At 33.5% G+C, this 20550-nt stretch overlaps 1 protein-coding gene across 1 annotated transcript; it reads left to right on the top strand.

The window, feature by feature from the left end:
* Positions 1-12621: 12621 nt before the first annotated feature.
* LOC136203002 (dihydropyrimidine dehydrogenase (NADP(+)), chloroplastic) lies at positions 12622-19084 on the top strand. The gene is made up of 7 exons (XM_065994030.1): positions 12622-13100; positions 14786-15052; positions 15153-15323; positions 16767-16879; positions 16970-17156; positions 18527-18636; positions 18716-19084. The coding sequence occupies exons 1-7, from the start codon at positions 12834-12836 to the stop codon at positions 18870-18872; spliced, it is 1272 nt and encodes a 423-aa protein (XP_065850102.1). The 5' UTR covers positions 12622-12833; the 3' UTR covers positions 18873-19084.
* The last annotated feature ends 1466 nt before the right edge of the window (positions 19085-20550 follow it).

Genomic DNA, 20550 nt, shown 5'->3' with positions numbered 1-20550 from the left:
AATCTAGTGGATTTTGTAAAGTTGAAAAGTCTAATAGAAATAAATTCAATTGAAGATGTTTTTTTTTTGGGAATAAATTGAAGATGTTGAAGACCATGGAAGATGGAGACGACCATATAAAAGGGAGTAATAAAGGAGAGAAAAAAAAAATTATTGTTAACCTTGATCATTTTAGAGTCACGCGCTCCACAAGAATATCACTCAGTTTTCATGCCATGTAGGATTTAAATTCTGCCAACTCATCAATTTGTGTGAAGGAGGTTCAATTATATCAAGTTGAGGTGTGTGATAGGTTCGATGGATAGTTCGGGTTGCCAAGAGGCAAAAATGGACAACTTTAAGGGTGCATTTATGCATTAAGCCGAAAACTATAAATATTATGTATGGGCATTTCTTTTAGCCAAAGATGCATATGGATGTTAATATGCTTTGTTTTAGGTGCATCGTTCGTAAAACTGCTGAGTTTAAGGTTCTGTCCAAAGTCTTTACACACCATTACAAGTATCTACAGAACTCTATGTAGATATTTCCATGGATTTTATTTTTGGATTACCTAAGACAATAAAAGGTCATTGTTCTAGTTTTGTTGTGGTTTATAGGTTTAGTAAGATGGTATATTTCAATATGTGTCATAAAATCAAAGGTTAATACACATATTTGCCCTCGTGTTTTCTCGGAAAAACACATATGCCCCTGTATCAAATAAACCCACTAAAATCTCCTTGTACTTGTCACAACCCTACAGATATACCCCACACTAACGGAATGATGATTTGGCACAAACGCCGTTCCACGTGGAACGCCACGTCATGCCACGTCAACTGCCAACAAATTAAAATGAATCCTATGTGGCAAAGTAAAAAGGGTTAATACACATATTTGCCCTCGTGTTTTCTCGGAAAAACACATATGCCCCTGTATCAAATAAACCCACTAAAATCTCATTGTACTTGTTAATAAGTTATCAGCATTTGAAATGTAGATGTCGCTTTGGAAATGGTAAAAAAGCTGAAAATTGGTGGTGCTGCTGCTGAAGAATTAGAAGAGGAAGCAGTGCAAAAATTTGCCCTAAAGCCTCTAAATCGTCCTGGATTTATAAGCATAATATTTCATCCATGTTAGTTCTCAATTCTCTATTTGCTTATAACAGCTTTTTCAAATGTAGCAACTGTTGTAATATTTTCATAAATCCAAGGAGAAGAAGATAGGGTTTCACACTCGTTTTTCATAAATCCACTGTTCACTCCACTGCAGAGTAACTATTCATTCTCCATTGCGTCGAATAAACCAGAAGAAGATAGGGTTTCGCACTCGTTTTTTTGTCAATCCATGAGAAGAAGAAGTGCTGCGATAGAGAGAGAGGAGTCGAAGGGTTCTTTTAGTTCTCCTAGGAAGTCGAAAGAAAGAGAGAGAGTCATTCTAATTTCTGCTACTTATATGAACTTCCATGTAGACATATTTTTAATTATTTAAATTTTTAAAAAAGGGACGTGGCATGATAACTTATTAACAAGTACAAGGAGATTTTAGTGGATTTATTTGATACAGGGGCATATGTGTTTTTCCGAGAAAACACGAGGGCAAATATGTGTATTAACCCTTTTTACTTTGCCACGTAGGATTCATTTTAATTTGTTGGCAGTTGACGTGGCATGACGTGGCGTTCCACGTGGAACGGCGTTTGTGCCAAATCATCATTCCGTTAGTGTGAGGTATATCTGTAGGGTTGTGACAAGTACAAAGAGATTTTAGTGGGTTTATTTGACACAGGGGTATATGTGTTTTTCCGAGAAAACACGAGGGCAAATATGTGTATTAACCCTAAAATCAATGATGTTGCTAATGTTGCTGACCTTTTCCTTCGTGCGGTTAAGTTATATGGAGTCCCTAATAGTAAAAATACTGCCAACTAAGGTTCTTGTCTGTTTGCAAAACTAATGATTTTTAGGTTAATATTATCAATTTGACTGTTGATGACTTCAAAATAGAATATTCCAGGAATTAAATTTGTTTAGTATAATATTTACCATGGAACCATGTTTTTTAATTTCCAAATTCCTTATTTTTGGAGCTTTTATTTTCGAAGCTTTAACTCTCTAAACATTAAATCTATCTCTTCTAACCAAACATCTAAATGACGTCTAAACTAAAAGGTTGAAGAATTAAACTTAATTGAATATCTTTAATTCTTGATTTTTTTTTATTATTTTGAGGTTATCAACGGTCAAGATGGCAATATAACTAAAAAGCATTGGTTTGTAAACAGGGGAGGACCTTAGTCCTCTTTTTGCTAAAAAAATCCAAGACACTCATTTATAAATTAGTGAGAAATTCTCTTTTGTAATTTTTAATGAAAGAGATTGAATTGTTGACAAAAACAAAAATTAATAACTGAATATATTTTTGTTTAAAAAAAAATAACTAAATATATTTTTACTAATACAAAGACCCTTAGTATAATAAAATTAAAAACTAATAAATAATTGAGTAAAGTGCAAAAAAAATAAAAAATAAAAATAAAAACACATGTAGTTTCACGTTTTGTTAAATAGTACATATGAATTTTTTTTTCTAAATGGGACTGAAGTTTTTTTTTTTTCTAAAAAATGACTGGTTTTTCACTTTTCTAAAAACAGTGACCTCAAAATTAAAATAAGCGTTGACGATTTCAAAATTGAAAAATTTAAAGACAAATCTTATATTCTAAGCAACTTCAATTCTTTAACATTTTAATTTTGAGGTCCTTTAGATGTTGTTTGGTGATGATGAAGAAAGACAATGTTTAAAGAGAGAAAGCTTCGAAAATGATGATTTTGGAAAATAAAAAATTTGAAACTAAACAACTTTAATTTTGGAATTTTCCATTTTGAAGTTGTTAACGATTATTTTTATAATATTAAATTAAAAGATTATCGTTTTTAGTAAAACGAAAAGTTCAATCCCCTCATTTTGACCAAAAAAAAAAATTCTAAAACTAACCATTTTTTGTTAAAAGTGAAAACACATTATTTTTATCATAAAAAAAACACATTATTTTTCACTTTGTCCTAAATTATTTACTTAAATGTTTATATGTACATATTCATTATTTTAAGGGTAAATTACAAAACTAAGTCAAATGGAAAGTCCATTTACATATTTAACCCATTTACTCAACCTACTACATATCTAGACTGTTTTTGTGTGACTTTCCCATAATACCCCCAATCTTTCCTCTTCCTCTTCCTCTTCCTCTTCCTCTTCCTTACGGTTTCCTCTTCACCCAAAATGGCTCATCCTCCTTCCACAGGGATCTAACCTGCAAAATCCGTTGTTGTTTGACGGCGTTCTCCAGCAACTCCTACTCCGGTGAGAGAAAAGGGAAGCGAAGGCCGGTAGAGGAAAAACGAGAGGGCGATTTTAGGACGAACGACGGTGAGAGAAGGTGAACAGTGAGAGCAAAGAAGAGGAAGAATATGAACAGACGGTAGAAGAAGGTAAACAGTGAGAGAAAAGACGAGGAAAAAGGCGAACAATAGAGAAAAGGGAAGAAAGAGGGCGATTTTAGAGCGAACTGCAACCTCGTTCCGTAAGGCGGAAGATTGGGAAACGCAGATAAAATGCCTAATTCTATAAATCTCACTAAATTATTATTGGTGTATTCATTTATGTTCTGATTTTTTTGTTAAATAATGTCAGAATCCGTTGTTTGCCATTTTTTGTTATATACCACTTAGCGAATTTTCTTAAAAACACATCCAGACTTCGCATATGCTAACTAAAATCATCAACTAAACCAAACATTCGCTTCGCAGGCTTCGCATATGCTAATTAAAATCGTCAACTAAACCAAACATTAGCTTCGCAGGCTTCACATATGCTAACTAAAATCATCAACTAAACCAAACATTAGCTTCGCAGGCTTCGCATATTTAGCTTCGCAAGATTCGCATATGCTAACTAAAATCATCAACTAAACCAAACATTAGCTTCGCAGACTTCGCATATGCTAACTAAAATCATCAACTAAACCAAACATTAGCTTCGCAGGCTTCACATATTTAGTTTCGCAAGGTTCGCATATGCTAACTAGAATCATCAACTAAACCAAACATTAGCTTCGCAGACTTCGCATATGCTAACTAAAATCATAAACTAAACCAAACATTAGCTTCGTAGGCTTCGCAGGCTTCGCATATCTAGCTTCGCAAGGTTCGCATATGCTAACCTCTGCGAAGTCAGACGGGAGGAAGACAGCCGCGCGTAAATATTGAGGGTATTATGGGAAAATCACACAAAATCAGTTTAGATATGTAGTAGGTTGAGTAAATGGGTTAAATATGTAAATGGGCCTCCCATTTGACCCATTTTTGTAGTTAACCCTTATTTTAATATTACTTTCTTTACTTAATTTACCTTTTATACCTCATCATTAAATGAATTCTACTATATTTGGTGATAAGATATAAACCAGTATTTTATTTAAAAGATATATAATTATTAGGGTAAATAATTATAAAGTCCTTATGTTTTTACTTAACATACTAGTAGGTCCATCTTATTATTATAAGGTCCTTAAGTTTTATTTTAATCAACTCTTTAATCCTTCCATATGTTTTTATAGATGAAAGTCCAAATTGCCCATAGTTATTTACATAAAAAAAACTTATATTTTAATTTCAAATTTAATCGAAATAGTTTTAATAAAGTTTATGAAGTATATATATACCGAAATTTATGTAATTGTATATACTAATCATTAAAAATGTATTTTTATTCTCTTGAATTTTTATTTTTTTAATATAATATCTTTAAACTAGCATTAAATATTAATAAATTTTTTAAAAAATCATATTTTTTTTTTCATTTATAAAATTTATTAGAGATAAATAAAGAGTACTTTTTACAATTTATATAGTTTTGCTCTTATTTTTATAATTTTTGAAATATTTTTCATTCATTTTTTTAGTCAATAAAATTTAGGCTACTAAATTAAATTTCTATAATTATATAAAACAATATTGTAGAGATTATGCAGGAAAAAAATATTGTAGAGACTATGTTGGAAAAAAGAGAAAAAAACATAAAATAGAAAAAATAGATGTTTTATTATTAAAATATAGAATAAAGGGTAATTTTGGTATTTTGAAATTTATTTGGTATAGTTTGACCATTGACTCTAACATAAGGACTAAGGAGTTGATGAAACTAAAAATTGAGGGACTATATAATTATTTCTAAAAACAGAGGGACTAACTAGTGTATTACGTAAAAACTTAGGGACTTTATAATTATTTACCCTAATTATTAAGACAATGACTTCAAAAATTATTGTTATAATAGCTTTGGTTTTTTTTAAAGGAAATCCAATCGTATTGGAATGAATCAGAATCTTTATAAAAAGTTACCTACAAAAAAGTATGTGTCTAAAAAACTTTAAAGCGACCAATATTGGAATGGACCCAGCAAATCATGACATTCCCTAACTGAAAGACAAAAGACATAGAACAGTCGATATGATTGACGCTGCCAAATTCCAAATCATTCTTGCCACTTACAATACTATCCACAACCTCTTTTGCATCCGTCTCAAACGGTACAAAAAGGTAAGTCAATACCGTAACCTAAATAATAGCTTTGTGTTTATGCCGAAAATCAATATATCATTCATAGAAAAGCATATCATAGTAAAGACTAATAATTTAGGGAGGAATCCTAATTAACCCCGCTTTAATTTTGAGTAAACCTTAATTGCAAAGAGAAAGTGAGAATTGGTTAGCAAAGTTGTTTTCCATTATCCTTAATCATTCCAGGGAATTTCTAATATACACCAGTTGCAATTTTTTTTTTTTTTGAATGGATTGCTATATTGTAGAGTTTTTTCTCACTCCAAATATTACAAAATATTTTTTTATATTACATAATATATATATATATATATATATATATATATATATATATATATTTTGGGTAAATAATTATAAGCTCCCTGTATTTAAACCTAATACACTAATCAGTCCTTCTGTTTTTACAAATAATTATATAGTCCTCCAGTTTTTATTTTCACCAACTCCTTAGTCCTTATGTTTGAGTCAATGGTCAAACTATACTAAAAAAAATTAAAATACCAAAATTACCCTTTAATCTATGTTTTAATAATAAACATATTTTAATTTTTTCTACATAATCATAATCTCTCCTATATTAAGTAATTAATTTATTAAGTTTTATATAATTATAGAACTTTAATTTAGTAACGTAAAATTTATTGACTAAAAAAAATAAATGAAAAATATTTCAAAAATTATTAAAATAGGATAGAAGTAAAACTATACAAAATTATAAAAGGTAATTTTTATTTATCTTTAATAAATTTTATGAATCAACAAATAGAATTTGATTTTTTTAAGTCATCGAAAATTCATAATAATATTAATGCTAGTATTAAAATATTATATTAAAAAAATAAGAGAATTAATAATATATATTTTTTTATGATTAGTATACACAAGTATATATCAATTTTGATGTATATATTTCAAAAACATCATTAAAACTATTTAGATTAAATTTAAAACTAAAAGATAAGTTTTTCTTATGTATATAACTAGGGACAATTTTGTACTTTTATCTAAAAAACAAATGGATGGACTAAAGAGTTGATTAAAATAAAACTTAAGGATCTTATAATAATATGATGGACTTACTAGTTTGTTATGTAAAAACATGAGCACTTTATAATTATTTACCCTATATTTTTTATGTATAATTCTTTTTTTCTCTTTTAACCTTTTCTAGTTTTTTTTTTTTTTGGCAAAAGGTTACTATATATATATATATATATATATATATATATATATATATATATATATATATATTGAATATTGAATTCTTAAAAAAATATCGAATTTATACCTCATAAATGATGTTATTTTTTGTAATTAATTTTTTTCTCTACTATTTTTGTTATTTTCCAAAAGTTTCTACTATTTTCTATTTTTTAGTGTCCAATCTCTTTATCTGGATTCAGTTCAGTGCAGCCCATATATGGGCCCATCCTCTGTTTAAGCCCAAACGTTTTTTATATATATATTTAGCCCAAAGTCTAAGTTAAGGACAAAACCTCAAATCCGTCTCATCTACGCTTATATAATATTGGGTTAAGGTGCAAAAATACCCCTAACGTTTTGAGCCAGGAGCAATTTTACCCCTAACGTCTAAAATTGTGCAATTTTACCCCTAACGTTAGAAGTCAAGAGCAATTTTACCCTCTAACGTTGATAAATTGAGTCAATTTGAGAAATAATTCATCAAACTGTCTTCTCGGTCATGAATCTTGTCATCTACACCTCACACGTGCGTCATTTTATCAGTAACAAATCAGAAACATATGTTGGGATGTGAAAAAAATAAAAATAATATATACTGTCTTTTGTACGAATTAGACAAAAAAAAATTCAAAAAATTCACTGAATTTATAAATATTAATCTCCAATTCTATTATTAAATTACAAAAACATGAAATCCTTTTTTTGAGAACGAATTGATATGAAATTGGTGCAAAATAAGAAACAAAAATATATGTGTTTTATAATAGTGTCTGAAATTGATACAATTTATCAATGTTAGGGGTAAAATTGCACCATTTTAGACGTTAGGGGTAAAATTGCTCCTGACCCAAAACGTTAGGGGTATTTTTGCACCTTAACCCTATAATATTCTTATTAAAAATATATAAGATTTTGTAATTTTTTTTTTGAAAAGAATAAAATTTTGTAAAAATCTAAGAATATATAAAAGGTAAAATAATTTATTAGTATATATCATTTATAATACTAGCAAGGCTCTGTTCGGAGAATTCATTTGATTAAATGGGATATTGTATGTAGGAAGAAAAGTCATCATGCACTGGGTATTCGTATGATAAGATAATTCAACTTGACAATGGTAGCACGCTTAAGTTGGGCGATTCTAACGGATAAGGATGCTCTCTAGGTACATGTGCTGAAGGCTAAATACACAGGGAACAACAGGTGGGATTGGATGTATTCCAATCAACGTCGTCGAGTTTGGCCACATGGCGAAGCATTGTAGCTGGCAGATTAGTTCTGATGAAAGGAGCAATGAAAATCGTGTTGAATGGCTGTAGCATGCGATTCTGGGCTGATGTTTGGTGTGGCACGGAAGTTCTTACGCGTCCTGCTACTACTGATGATTTTGCTGAAATGGGCGAATCTGTTTCTTCGTATTGGGATAATGATCGGTGCTGCTGGAAATGGGATCGTCTTCAAGGGCGTATAAGTGCGTCAGATATGCTGAAAATGGCAGCTTTGGCCGTTTGCACGTCTAGTCCGGTGCATGACCCATGGTTCTGGAATGCTAGCGAGTCTGGTGAGTATTTGGTGGCAACATGATATGCGTTGTTGGAGAGTGTAGACTCGCGAATTTGGAAGGCTATTTGGCAAGTTCGGGCTCCAACAAAAATTCATTGTTTTATATGGCAGGCCGTGCAGTGTGCTATTCTGTGTAATTCTACTCATGCTCGCAGATGGTTAGCAGATTCATCGGTTTGTGTGCGTTGCCTTTTGGAGGAGACGGTCCTTCATGTTCTTCACGATTTCCTGATGTCAACCTTTGTCTGGTCGACTCTCATTCCAGTCAGGTATCTTTGTGCCTTTGTTGCAGATGATACGGTGAGTTGGTCGTTACTAAACTTGAATACCCATATAGTTGTTAGAAATGTGAAATGGTCATCAATGTTTTCCTTTTTAGTTTGGTGGTTATACAAATGGAGGAATGAGTATGTGTTTAATATAATTTACCCTCACAAGAATAAGGTGGATCAAGTAGTGATAACATCGAGATATTATCATGAGGACCAAAAGAGATATCTGCCTTTAAGTATGCCACGTAGCAAAGGAAGTCAGCTGGCGGATCTCCCTGGACTAGCTCTAAGAGATCCGCTGGCGGATCTCTAAGGCGAATCTCTCCATTCACCTTGGTAACGGCTGGCCGCCGACTCGGCCATAAAGGATCATTAAATGGATCATTAACTGTCTTACCCGCCAGGTTAAGAGTAACTTGTAACCGCCATTAAATGAGCATTAATGGGGACTTTCTAGTTACCTAGAGGTTACGAACTTCTCAACTATATATAGCCTACCATTCTAGGCTATCAAGGTACTCAGACTTTTCTATATTCTCTAAGCTTTGTCAATACAGTTTATTCTTCATATTCTCTACTGACTTTGGCATCGGAGTTTCCCCCGTCGAACCCAACGACGCCCCCCACAGGGACGAGCTCAGAGAAGTACAGTGTCTCAACGGAGAAACTTCTGATCGGAGCTCGTCCCTGTGGGGGGCGTCGTTGGGTTCGACGGGGGAAACTCCGATGCCAAAGTCAGTAGAGAATATGAAGAATAAACTGTATTGACAAAGCTTAGAGAATATAGAAAAGTCTGAGTACCTTGATAGCCTAGAATGGTAGGCTATATATAGTTGAGAAGTTCGTAACCTCTAGGTAACTAGAAAGTCCCCATTAATGCTCATTTAATGGCGGTTACAAGTTACTCTTAACCTGGCGGGTAAGACAGTTAATGATCCATTTAATGATCCTTTATGGCCGAGTCGGCGGCCATCCGTTACCAAGGTGAATGGAGAGATTCGCCTTAGAGATCCGCCAGCGGATCTCTTAGAGCTAGTCTAGGGAGATCCGCCAGCTGACTTCCTTTGCTACGTGGCATACTTAAAGGCAGATATCTCTTTTGGTCCTCATGATAATATCTCGATGTTATCAAGTAGTAAATTATTGTGTTGAATTTTTTAGGCTTCACGAGTAGTTAATGGATGGTCGAGTTTTGGTACCGCGGTCTGTCTGGAATAGTTGGCATCTACCGGATGCAGGGTGGGTAAAGACTAACACTGGCAAGGCTTGTAAGGGTAATGATGGGCTTACAATGACATGAGGACTGTTGAGAGATGCACAAGGGGTTTGGCTAGGTTGGTTTGGAGCTAATATTGGTTATTATACAGTTCCCCTGGCCGAGCATTGTTGCTTATTCTTTGGTCTTTGCCTGGCTTGGGAAGCGGGTTATAGAAATGTCATTTTGAAGGTTTATTCCCAAATGGTAATCCACCTAATCTCGAATGTAGTCGACTCTTACCTCCTATTAATGATTGATCTCTCAGTGCAGGGAGTTTCATGATAGAGATTGGACTGTTGTTTTTGTACATACTTAGAGAGAAAGGGAATCGTGCTGCTGATTGGTTGGCAAATTTCGCATATTCTAATTCGTTAGGTCATTATGTAAATGATGTGCCTCCTACAGGTCTTTAGAAAATCATATCCAATGACCATCTTGTATTGGCTTTAAGCAGAGTAATTCATTCATAGATCAATTTTTTTTTTTTATTTCCTACTTTCTTTTTCTTTAGGCCTTGTGCCTTCCCTATTCACAACAAAAATTGTACCAAAAAATTTACTAATACTAATATTTAATTATTTATTTGATAATTAAATCTCAAACATTAATTATTAATAGGGTTAATTACAAAAAACTACCATGTGGTTTGGTCGATATGCGATGTGGTACCTGTTGTATTTTTTGTTACAAACAGGTACTCGTGGTTGACACCGTTAGCAAAATCGCGGAAACGGCAGTTTGACTGTTAAATTGCAGGGGATTTTTCGGAAACAATTTTTTTTTACTTTTTTTGACTTTTTTGTTGACTTTTCTCTCTCTCCTCCTCTCCTCTTCTTCTTCCTCAGTATCGATTTTCTCTCTCTCTTCTTTTCTTCTTCTCTCTTCAATATCCATTTCACCATCCACTTCTCCTTCATCTTCCTTCACCTTCTTCTTCCTTTCTTCTCTTCTTCCCCATTTCTTTTTCTTTTTCTTCTTCTTCCCCATTTCTTCTTCTTCCTTTCTTCTCTTTTTCCCCATTTCTTTTTCTTCTTCTTCTTCTTCCTTTCTTCTCTTCTTCCCCATCTTCTTCTTTTTTTGTTTTTAATTTCTGGTAAATTCCAGAATTCTGGAATTTACCAGAAATTAAAAAAAATAAAGAGGAGAAGAAGAAGAGAGGAGGAAGAAGAAGAAAAGAAAAGAAAGGAGAAGATGGAGAAGAAGAGATCAATGGAGAAGACGAAGAACAAGAGATCGATGGAGAAGAGAGAAGGGATGAGAGAGAGAGAGAAAGAAAAAATTAAAAAATCAAATTTCCCAAATTACCCATGTGTCACGTCAGTTTTTTAACAGAATTCTGACCGTCTCCTTGATTTTACTAACGGTGTCAACCACGAGTACCTGTTTGTAACAAAAAATACCACAGGTACCACATCGCAAATCGGTCAAACTACAGGGTAGTTTTTTGTAATTAACCCTTATTAATATTGTTTCACATAAATTTTAGAATTAATAATTGAGATTGATATGTATTATTAAATTAACTTTTTATATTTGATATTTAAATCCACAATCAATCTCACCCTACCTGGAGTACACAAATACGTGCTACAAATCCTAATCCACGTCATTATGTCACTAGTTTTTGGCCAGATTTGGAAAAACTCACATGCACTTCAATAATGGAAATTATAAAAACCTTAATACATTATCCATCCTTACACTTGTTCAAAAGAAGTAGATTGACACCTAAACTTTTAAAATGTATCAATACCCCACTTAACTTATGGGAGATGTATCAATAGCATCCCCAACAAAATATAGTAAAATAATCACTCATTTGTAAAGAAATAAATTTACAAATTACATACGTAAGATGTGTTATACGCACTTTTGATCCATTGTATCTAATATTAGAACTATACTATGATTTTAGTCGTTTGATTTTTTAAGGTACGTATAACATACTTTTTCACATACAACTTTTTCTTTAATAACCGAATGAGTAATTTACAATATTTTAACTAAGAACCCGTTTGGCTTATCTGTTATTTGCTATTGCAAAATGTTTTTTTGAAAAAAAGCTACTTTTCATATATAAAATGTGATATCGTATAGAATAAGACGCTTGGGTCTGAATATGTACCAATAATATAAGATGCCTGAGACATAAAGCATAACTAACTGGACACATGGATAGTAACAACGTTGGATTCCAAATATATGCTCCTAATCCCGATGTTGCACCGTAAAATACAGAAAAGCTAAAGGTGCACAGTGCATGAGCCAATCAATCACTTAAACGTGGAAATGTTATTCATTAACAGATATATTTTGGTTATCTATAAATAACTCATCTTGAGATATCACAAGTTACGTAATCATTTACTAAACACTTTGTTTTCAAGTCTCACTATTTTCTCTTAAACTTAAGTATCAGATTAGGATACGTTGGATTCCGATCATTTCTAGTTGTTTGTTACTCAACTAAACACCTAAAACTATCCTGGAGTAGGAAATAGAATAAACAAAACTAATGCTCTGTTATTTGTCGCTTAATTTCAAGATTGGTAATTTTTAATTCAATAATTTATCATTATTTATTATAATTATAATTATAAATATTTATTATTATTATTTTTAAAGTTTAATATCATCCTTTCATCTCACTCCAATTCAATTTAGCTAATTTTTATTTTGAAAGTTCATTCCAACTTTTTTTTTTTTTTGACAAGTTCAAGCTGTCAGATAATGTATTAAACCTTAGAAAAATGAGACATATACTACAAGACGCAATCGATTCCTCTGAATACACGTTCCGATTCTCATCCCATTCACTGAATATTACAACTAAGATTCAATCAAACTCCATTTTCTTCCACACCCATCTCTCCTTTTTCTCTAATTCACAACCTACTCCTCAAACGATCGACCTTTTTCATCTTTACCCATATGGCTTCTCTGAGTTTTACGCAGATCAAAGGCAGGAATTCTGTCGCTGAATTTGCTACTTTCAGTACTCAAAAGCTCAGAAAAAGAAGTGGGGTTTTGAAGGTTGTGGCTAATGCAGAGGCCAAAGGAGAGCCTGATTTGAGTGTGACTGTAAATGGGTTGACTTTACCTAATCCTTTCGTTATCGGTTCTGGTCCACCGGGCACCAATTATACAGTCATGAAACGTGCTTTTGATGAAGGCTGGGGCGCTGTTATCGCCAAAACTGTAAGCTATGGCTCTGTTTTCAGTTAGGTCATAGTTTGATTTGCTTATGATTAGTTCCATTTGTTCTTTAGAAAATTTATGGAGTAAGGATCAATTTTAGCATTTCAATTTGTCTCGTATTCGATCAATTTATCCATAAATGAACTTTGAGTGTCAATTTTACTTATTCTACTCGTCATTTTTGTGAAATCAGTACAAAATTTACACATCAGAAAATGATGAGTGGTGGATTTATTTATAACCAAACTTTTTTGTGGACTAAATTGATTCCGTGAGGCAAGTTGAAGAGAAGGATTTGGTCCTTTTATCGGAAAATTTAGGCTTTTATCAAGACTGTTAGCTTGTGTGTGTCACTCACCTATTAATTTGTGACATTCACGCCAGACTGAAATGTAGCAATCAATCATATTTGGTTCACTTTAGACTGAAATTAGAGCTTATGGAAGTAGACCTCTAATCGGGTGGAGAGGAACTGATGTTGTCCGAAGGTTGTAAAAGCGGAGAAACATGTGGTTTTCGGGGTGAACTTATATGAAAATTGAGGCAACAAGTAGATTGGTGAAATATTATAAGAGTTGTGTTGCGACAATAATGTTCACCTGACTCTGAATGAACAAATGAATTTGGTCATCCACCGTTAGATGAGCCTTATTAGAGTCCTAAATTAGAAATTTAAAGCATCATAAGGCTTAGATCTAGTAAGCCTAGATCTAACGAGAGTCCAGGTGAACACTACTGTGTGTTACGATTAGCAATCATCAAAAGCAAACGTGTAATAGTTCTCTCTATATCGCGCTAATTTCCATTTAAATTTGACCAAATGTGATTGATTTACCTCAGGGTCAATGTCGCAAAATAATAGGTCAGGATGCAAACACTAGTATTTTTGATAGGTCACCGGCTAAATAGTGCTTTAAGCCGAAATTTACTGTCTCATGATTTGCATATGATGGGATTGAATTGCCCTGTTTCTTATTTGTTTTCTCTTCTTATTGATTTGCAGAATTTGTTCTATTCTATGTAAAGTATATAAATTCAACCCTGATCAATGTTGAAATTTCTGTTTGATTTCAATTTGTTAGGTATCATTAGAGGCAGATAAAGTTGTAAATGTAACTCCTAGATAAAAGCGGAGAAACGTGGTTTTCGGGGGTGAAATTCTATATGAAAATTGAGGCAACTAAGTAGATTGGTGAAATATTATAAGAGCTGTGTTGCGACTTGCGACAGTAATGTTCACTTGAACCCTGAATGACCAAATCGTTACATCTAGGCTTATTAGAGTCCTATGCTGGAAATTCAAAGTATCCTACGGCTTAGATCTAACGGTGAATGATTTGGACATTCAGGGTACAGTATCATTAAAAGCAAACGTTTAATAGGTCTCCCTATATTGCGCTAACTTCCATTTAAATTGGACCAAATGTGATTGATTCGTATACCTCAGGGGTCAATGTCACAAAATAATAGGTCAGGAGGCAAACACTAGTATTTTTGATAGGTTACTGGCTAAATAGTGCTTTAAGCCGAAAATTTACTGTCTCGTGCTTTGCATATGATGGGATTGAATTGCCCTGTTTCTTATTTGTTTTTTCTTTTTACTGATTTGCAGAATTTTCCTATGTAAATTATATAAATTCAACTCTGATCAATGTTGAAATTTGTGTTTGATTTCAATTTGTTAGGTATCATTAGAAGCAGATAAAGTTGTAAATGTAACTCCTAGATACGCGCGGTTACGAGCAGGTGGTGTAAATGGTTCAGCCAAGGGGCAAATAATAGGATGGGAGAATATAGAACTCATAAGTGATAGACCTCTTGAAACTATGCTTAAAGAATTCAAGCAACTAAAAGAAGAATACCCTGAAAGGATTCTCATTGCTTCTATCATGGAGGAATACAACAAAGCTGCTTGGGAAGAACTTATTGAGAGAGTAGAAGAAACTGGAATAGTAAGGATATACTATACTCGTCATCAATCACACTGGTTTCTTATATCTTATGATGTTCTTTGAGCTATATCATAGAGCATTTTTTGAACTTGTTTCTCAGGATGCCATTGAAGTTAATTTCTCATGCCCACATGGTATGCCGGAACGTAAAATGGGTGCTGCAGTTGGCCAGGATTGTCTACTTTTAGAGGAGGTTTGTGGATGGGTAAATGCGAAAGCTACTGTCCCGGTTTGGGCAAAGATGACTCCAAACATTACAGACATAACAGAGGTCATTTTCATTTTAAACTTTTGATCTTTTTCATTACAAGCTACTTGTTACTCTTGATTCAAAATACAGAGACTGGAGAAGAACGGCATATAAATGTTTGTACATATCTTCCTATCACATCTAAAGCAGCAGCAACAACAACAACAACAACAACAAAGCCTTAGTCCCGAAATGATTCGGGGTCGCTAACATGAACCATCATATAAAACCGTGAAATCAAGTTGCCTATCACATCTAAAGCAATATACGAAAATTTTGCTATGAAAACTGAATGTTTTCATGTTGTTGTGTAACATGCACTTTTTCACTGCATATTAAAAAGTATTAGGAGGAAGATATTTCTGGGATTTGAAGTTTAATGAATATGAAGTTAAGTGATTTGAGGTTCAGTTTAGTTATAAAGTCTGTCACCTATTTCTATTGAGTCATAGGCCCTGTTTGTCAAATAGCTATTAGATAGCTGATTACATTAGCTGTTAGCTGATTACATTTTTTGTTAGCTGATTTGACTAGCTGATTGTGTAAACTTGTTTGTTAAAATTTAGCCGATTGCTAATTTGCTGTTTGTGTAAAATCACAAATAAGGACATTGATATTTTATGAATATATTTTATTTGGGGTTAAAAGGTAGTAATTAGGGGTAAAAATGTCCATAAAAAAAGATACATAGCAATAAGCTAATTGAAAAAGCTTTTAAAACCAGTTTTTTGGACCCCATAAACTCTTTCAAATATCTCTTCACCAAACACCACTATTAGAGGTTTGACCAAAACCTCTAAAGTGGCTCAAACATCTAATTTTACCCCAAAAAGCTCTTTACCAAACAGGGCCATATTCTATCTGCTACTAGAATCTTCTAGAATCACGAGATGTGCATGTTTAGTATAGAAGTATAGATCTCAAAGCTGTTAGGTTGATTGTTCAATTCTCTTTTTGAAATTCGTGATTGAATTTGATCCAATTTGATAGCCCCTCAACTTTGCTTTCTTTATTGCCCCTGCCTTTCAAACCGGACACAAAAGTCCCTGAATTTTGCCTTTTACTAACATAAAAGTGCCTTGACCATTCCAATAGCAGGTAATCCTCTATTGTAGAGCTGATGGAATTGATATTCTAAACAACTTTAGTTCTTGAACTTTTTGGTTTTGAGGTAATTTTTAGGTGTTGTTTGGTTAGGAGAGAGAAAGTGGATGTTCAAAGAAAGAAAACCCCAAAAATGGTGATTTGAAAAATCGAAAACGTGGTTCTATAGGAAATGTGGTTTAAACAACTCTAATTCCTGGAGTTTCCCTTTTGAGGTTGTGAACAGGCATTTTGAGGCGCTTTACGTTCATAAGGAACTTTTATGTTAGCACATATTAAAATATTATCTTCTGAACATTCAGTTTCATGTAGGTTGAATTTTTTTTCACGATGTTGATTCAATTTTTCTACATTGTGTAGCCAGCCAGGGTGGCACTAAGATCAGGATGTGAGGGTATAGCTGCCATTAATACGATAATGAGTGTAATGGGAATCAATCTTAAAACCTTGAGACCAGAGCCTTGTGTTGAGGGGTTAGCAAAACTTCAAAGCTATAACATTTCCAAGTTATCTATCTATTAATATTCTCTTGTGAAATGCATTAACTTTAATTTTGTTTTCAGATACTCAACACCGGGTGGTTATTCTTCTAAAGCAGTTCATCCTATTGCACTTGGAAAGGTTATGAATATTGCCAAAATGATGAAGTCTGAATTTAACGGTGATGCATACTCGCTTTCTGGTATTGGAGGCGTCGAAACAGGCAGTGATGCTGCAGAGTTTATTCTTCTTGGAGCAAATACAGTTCAGGTACGTAGCCTTGGAGCTGCGGATAGTGTTTTTTTCTGCTTCTTTTTGCCATGACATGACTGTTAACATCTTCTTTGATTCATATCGGATATACATTGAGAAATTGGCTCTCTTTCTCTAATGCATACTTAATAAAGAACCAAATATCAGTAAAACGTATGACCTTGAAATTGTCCTTCCACGGGCTGTTTTAAATGTGCTCCATTCTGATAATGACTAATGCTTCTCTGTCTTGGAAGTCAGAATGAAATAAACTTGCCTACAATATTGTCGGCTTAATCCCGATTAAATTTTTTTGCAGAAGATTTATAGTGTACATTGGAATTTATTTTTCAATGTAGTAAGCTCACTATTTCACATAGGGTGTGAAATTTGGAAATGTCCTTGATTTCTCTGAACATTCTTCTGTAAGATATGATTGCTACATTATGAATTGTTATTTCTAGTTAAATGGTTGTTGGCTACTTGGCTTTCTCTAGCAGCCAGTGCAGAAATAAAAGGAAATTTTCAACTCTTATAATTGAACGCTGTGACTTTTAGAGCTTAAACTCAGATTCGGGGTATAAGCATTCATATCGAAAGTGATTCATTTAATTATTATGTGCTCTGAAATCAGATTCATATTATGCTAGCTATATTTTACATGATTCTTGTGGATGAATTGTATATTGAGGTGCAGCTTTTTGATTATTAGTTATCAAATTCTAACTTCCTGTTGGTTTTTTTGGGTAAAACCATGGCCCTCAACTTTGGCCTTACTTTCTTTGTGCCCTCTGAACTTCCAAATCAGACATAAAAGTCCATGAACTTTGCCTTTTACTAACATAAAGTTCCCTTATGAGAATAAACGACTTCAAAATGACTATTGACGACCTCGAAATGGAAAAGTCCAAGAATTAAAATTGTTTTGAACCTTCTCTCATGGAACCCACATTTTCGATTTTCCAAATCACCATTTTCTGAGCGTTCTCTCTAAACAATATTTTTTTCACTCCTAACCAAACAACACCTAAATGATCTCAAAACCAAAACATTTAAGAATTAAATTTGCTTAGAATATCATTTCTATCAACTCTAGAATAGAGGGTTACCTGTTATTCGAGTGGTCAAATGTTCAGGGGCTTCTATGTTAGTAAAGGAGAAAGGACAAAGTTCATGAACTTTTATGTCCTGTTTTGAAGCTTAGGGCCATAAAGAAAGAAAGGCAAAAATTGAGGGGCCACGGGTGTAACTTACCCTATATCGAGGTGCAGGTTTTTGATTATTAGTTGTCAAATTCTAACTCCCTGACGTTGTTTTTGAATTTTTCATTGAATTGTTAACATATGTTATACTTTTCAGCATTCAAGTTGTTTGATTATGTACTGTAGGTTTGTACTGGGGTTATGATGCATGGATATGGACTTGTGAAGAAGCTTAATGATGAGCTGAAAGATTTTATGAAAATGCACAACTTCTCATCAATTGAAGACTTCAGAGGGTAATTAATTCTACAACACATTACAAACTTTCTATTTTCTAAGTTGTCTCAAACTTACTATGTTCTTTCTCGTTCTCAGGGCGTCTCTTGACTACTTTACAACCCACATGGATTTAGTACGACGACAACGAGAAGCAATTGAACAAAGAAAAGCTATTAAGAAAGGTCTGCAATCTGATAAAGATTGGACTGGAGATGGTTTTGTGAAGGAGTCTGAGAGCATGGTTTCCAACTAAATCCCCCGAATACAGTAAGCATAATCTCTTGAATGATGAAAATAAGATGGATGTTAAATATTAAATTTAGTACCTTCTGTTCATAGTTAACTTTTGATCCGAAAATAGTAGGAATGTATGTGTTTATTTTGTTACTATTCTGCTAAAAAACTATGTAATCTACACACCAAAATAAACTGTGATGCAGTCTTGGCTGCATTGCATTTTCCAAATTGCTCTTACTGTCTTCTTTTTCTACCCCTGCTAAAACTTCATTTCGAATCGAATGAATTTGATCGTATATGCGTATCGAAATTTAATAGAACTATGAAGGTTTAGTACTTTGGCTAGCAACATTAAGCTGATATAAATCTTGAGATTTTTGACTTGAAAGGATAGATAATGGTATTAGAATTTACTTCTGCCTTGTGTTTAAGTTGTAAGTTGAACTTTTGTCCTCCCTTTCCTTTCTTATGCTAGGCTTTGGTTACATGATTGGTCCATGGGGGCCAATTTTACACGTGCGCCCCTAAAAAATTTGTTTTTTCTAAAATCGAACTTTTACCGTATAAATACTTGTTATCATTTGAGTTGTCCAGAACCAATTTTTACATACCAATGTAAAACTTCTCAAAATTAAGTTAGATTTAGATTACAAAAGTAAAACTTTTCAAAATTAAGCTAGATTTGGACTATAAAGGTAGAGGGCGAGCCTTGGCGCAACGGTAAAACGTTGTTGTCGTGTGACCAGAGGTCACGGGTTCGAGTCTTAGGAGCGGCCTCTTGCCAATTAAATTGGCAAGGGAAGGCTTGCCCCCAATACACCCTTGTGGTGGGACCCCTCCCCGGACCCTCGCTCAGCGGGGACGCGTAATGCGACCGGGCCGCCCTTTTTTTTTTTTTTTTGGACTATAAAGGTAAGATTGAGTCGATTTGAACAAACTTATCACATATCATATATTAATCAAGTTAGAAAAATACAAGCTCAATGTGTTAATTCACCATGAATCTTAATTTGTCGAAAATAGGGAGTCTGAAACCATCTGTAGTAGGGTAGTTCTAACGACTGAGGGGGTCGGGAACCGTATGGGTGGTTCAGCGGCCGGAGGGTCTGGGCTCCAAGCCCCTGTCTCCGCCCTTGCTTAGATTATTGGAATATGTAAAATAATATAATATGAAAAATATTTATATTTCTAATTGTAACAGACCATGGAAACAGAGCAAAATCTATGTGATAGATCCTACATGAATATATTAAACTCAAGATCATTAAATATATATATACATACACACAAGGTTCTCTCTAAATTACTTCTATTACCTCTATAAATAAGCAAATATAGAGACCCTACTACCAGACATGTAGCTGTCATAGCATCCTTAAGCATGCTATATTTATTATATTGACTTATTACGTAATACTACTCAAACTGAAGCATGGATTTTAATCATGCTCATAGATACACATAACATAATTTTAAAGACAATACAACTTAAAACAAGAAACTCAAGATACTTTGGAATATAAAACATAATCCGGGAGACACAACCTAGAAGAACATATCAGATAGGAGAGACGACAAAAGAACATTAAAGCTTTGCTGGAAACGGACAAGCAAAACTCAGGCGGCGACGACAAAAGAGGAATGGTGACAATCCGATGAGATGAATTAGGGCTTGAACCCCAGGTCCAAACCCA

The sequence above is a fragment of the Euphorbia lathyris genome, chromosome 8 (assembly GCF_963576675.1).
Source record: "Euphorbia lathyris chromosome 8, ddEupLath1.1, whole genome shotgun sequence".
Taxonomy (NCBI): Eukaryota; Viridiplantae; Streptophyta; class Magnoliopsida; order Malpighiales; family Euphorbiaceae; genus Euphorbia; species Euphorbia lathyris.
Note: the sequence above shows the minus strand (reverse complement) of the source record. Positions and strands in the feature narration are given on the sequence as shown.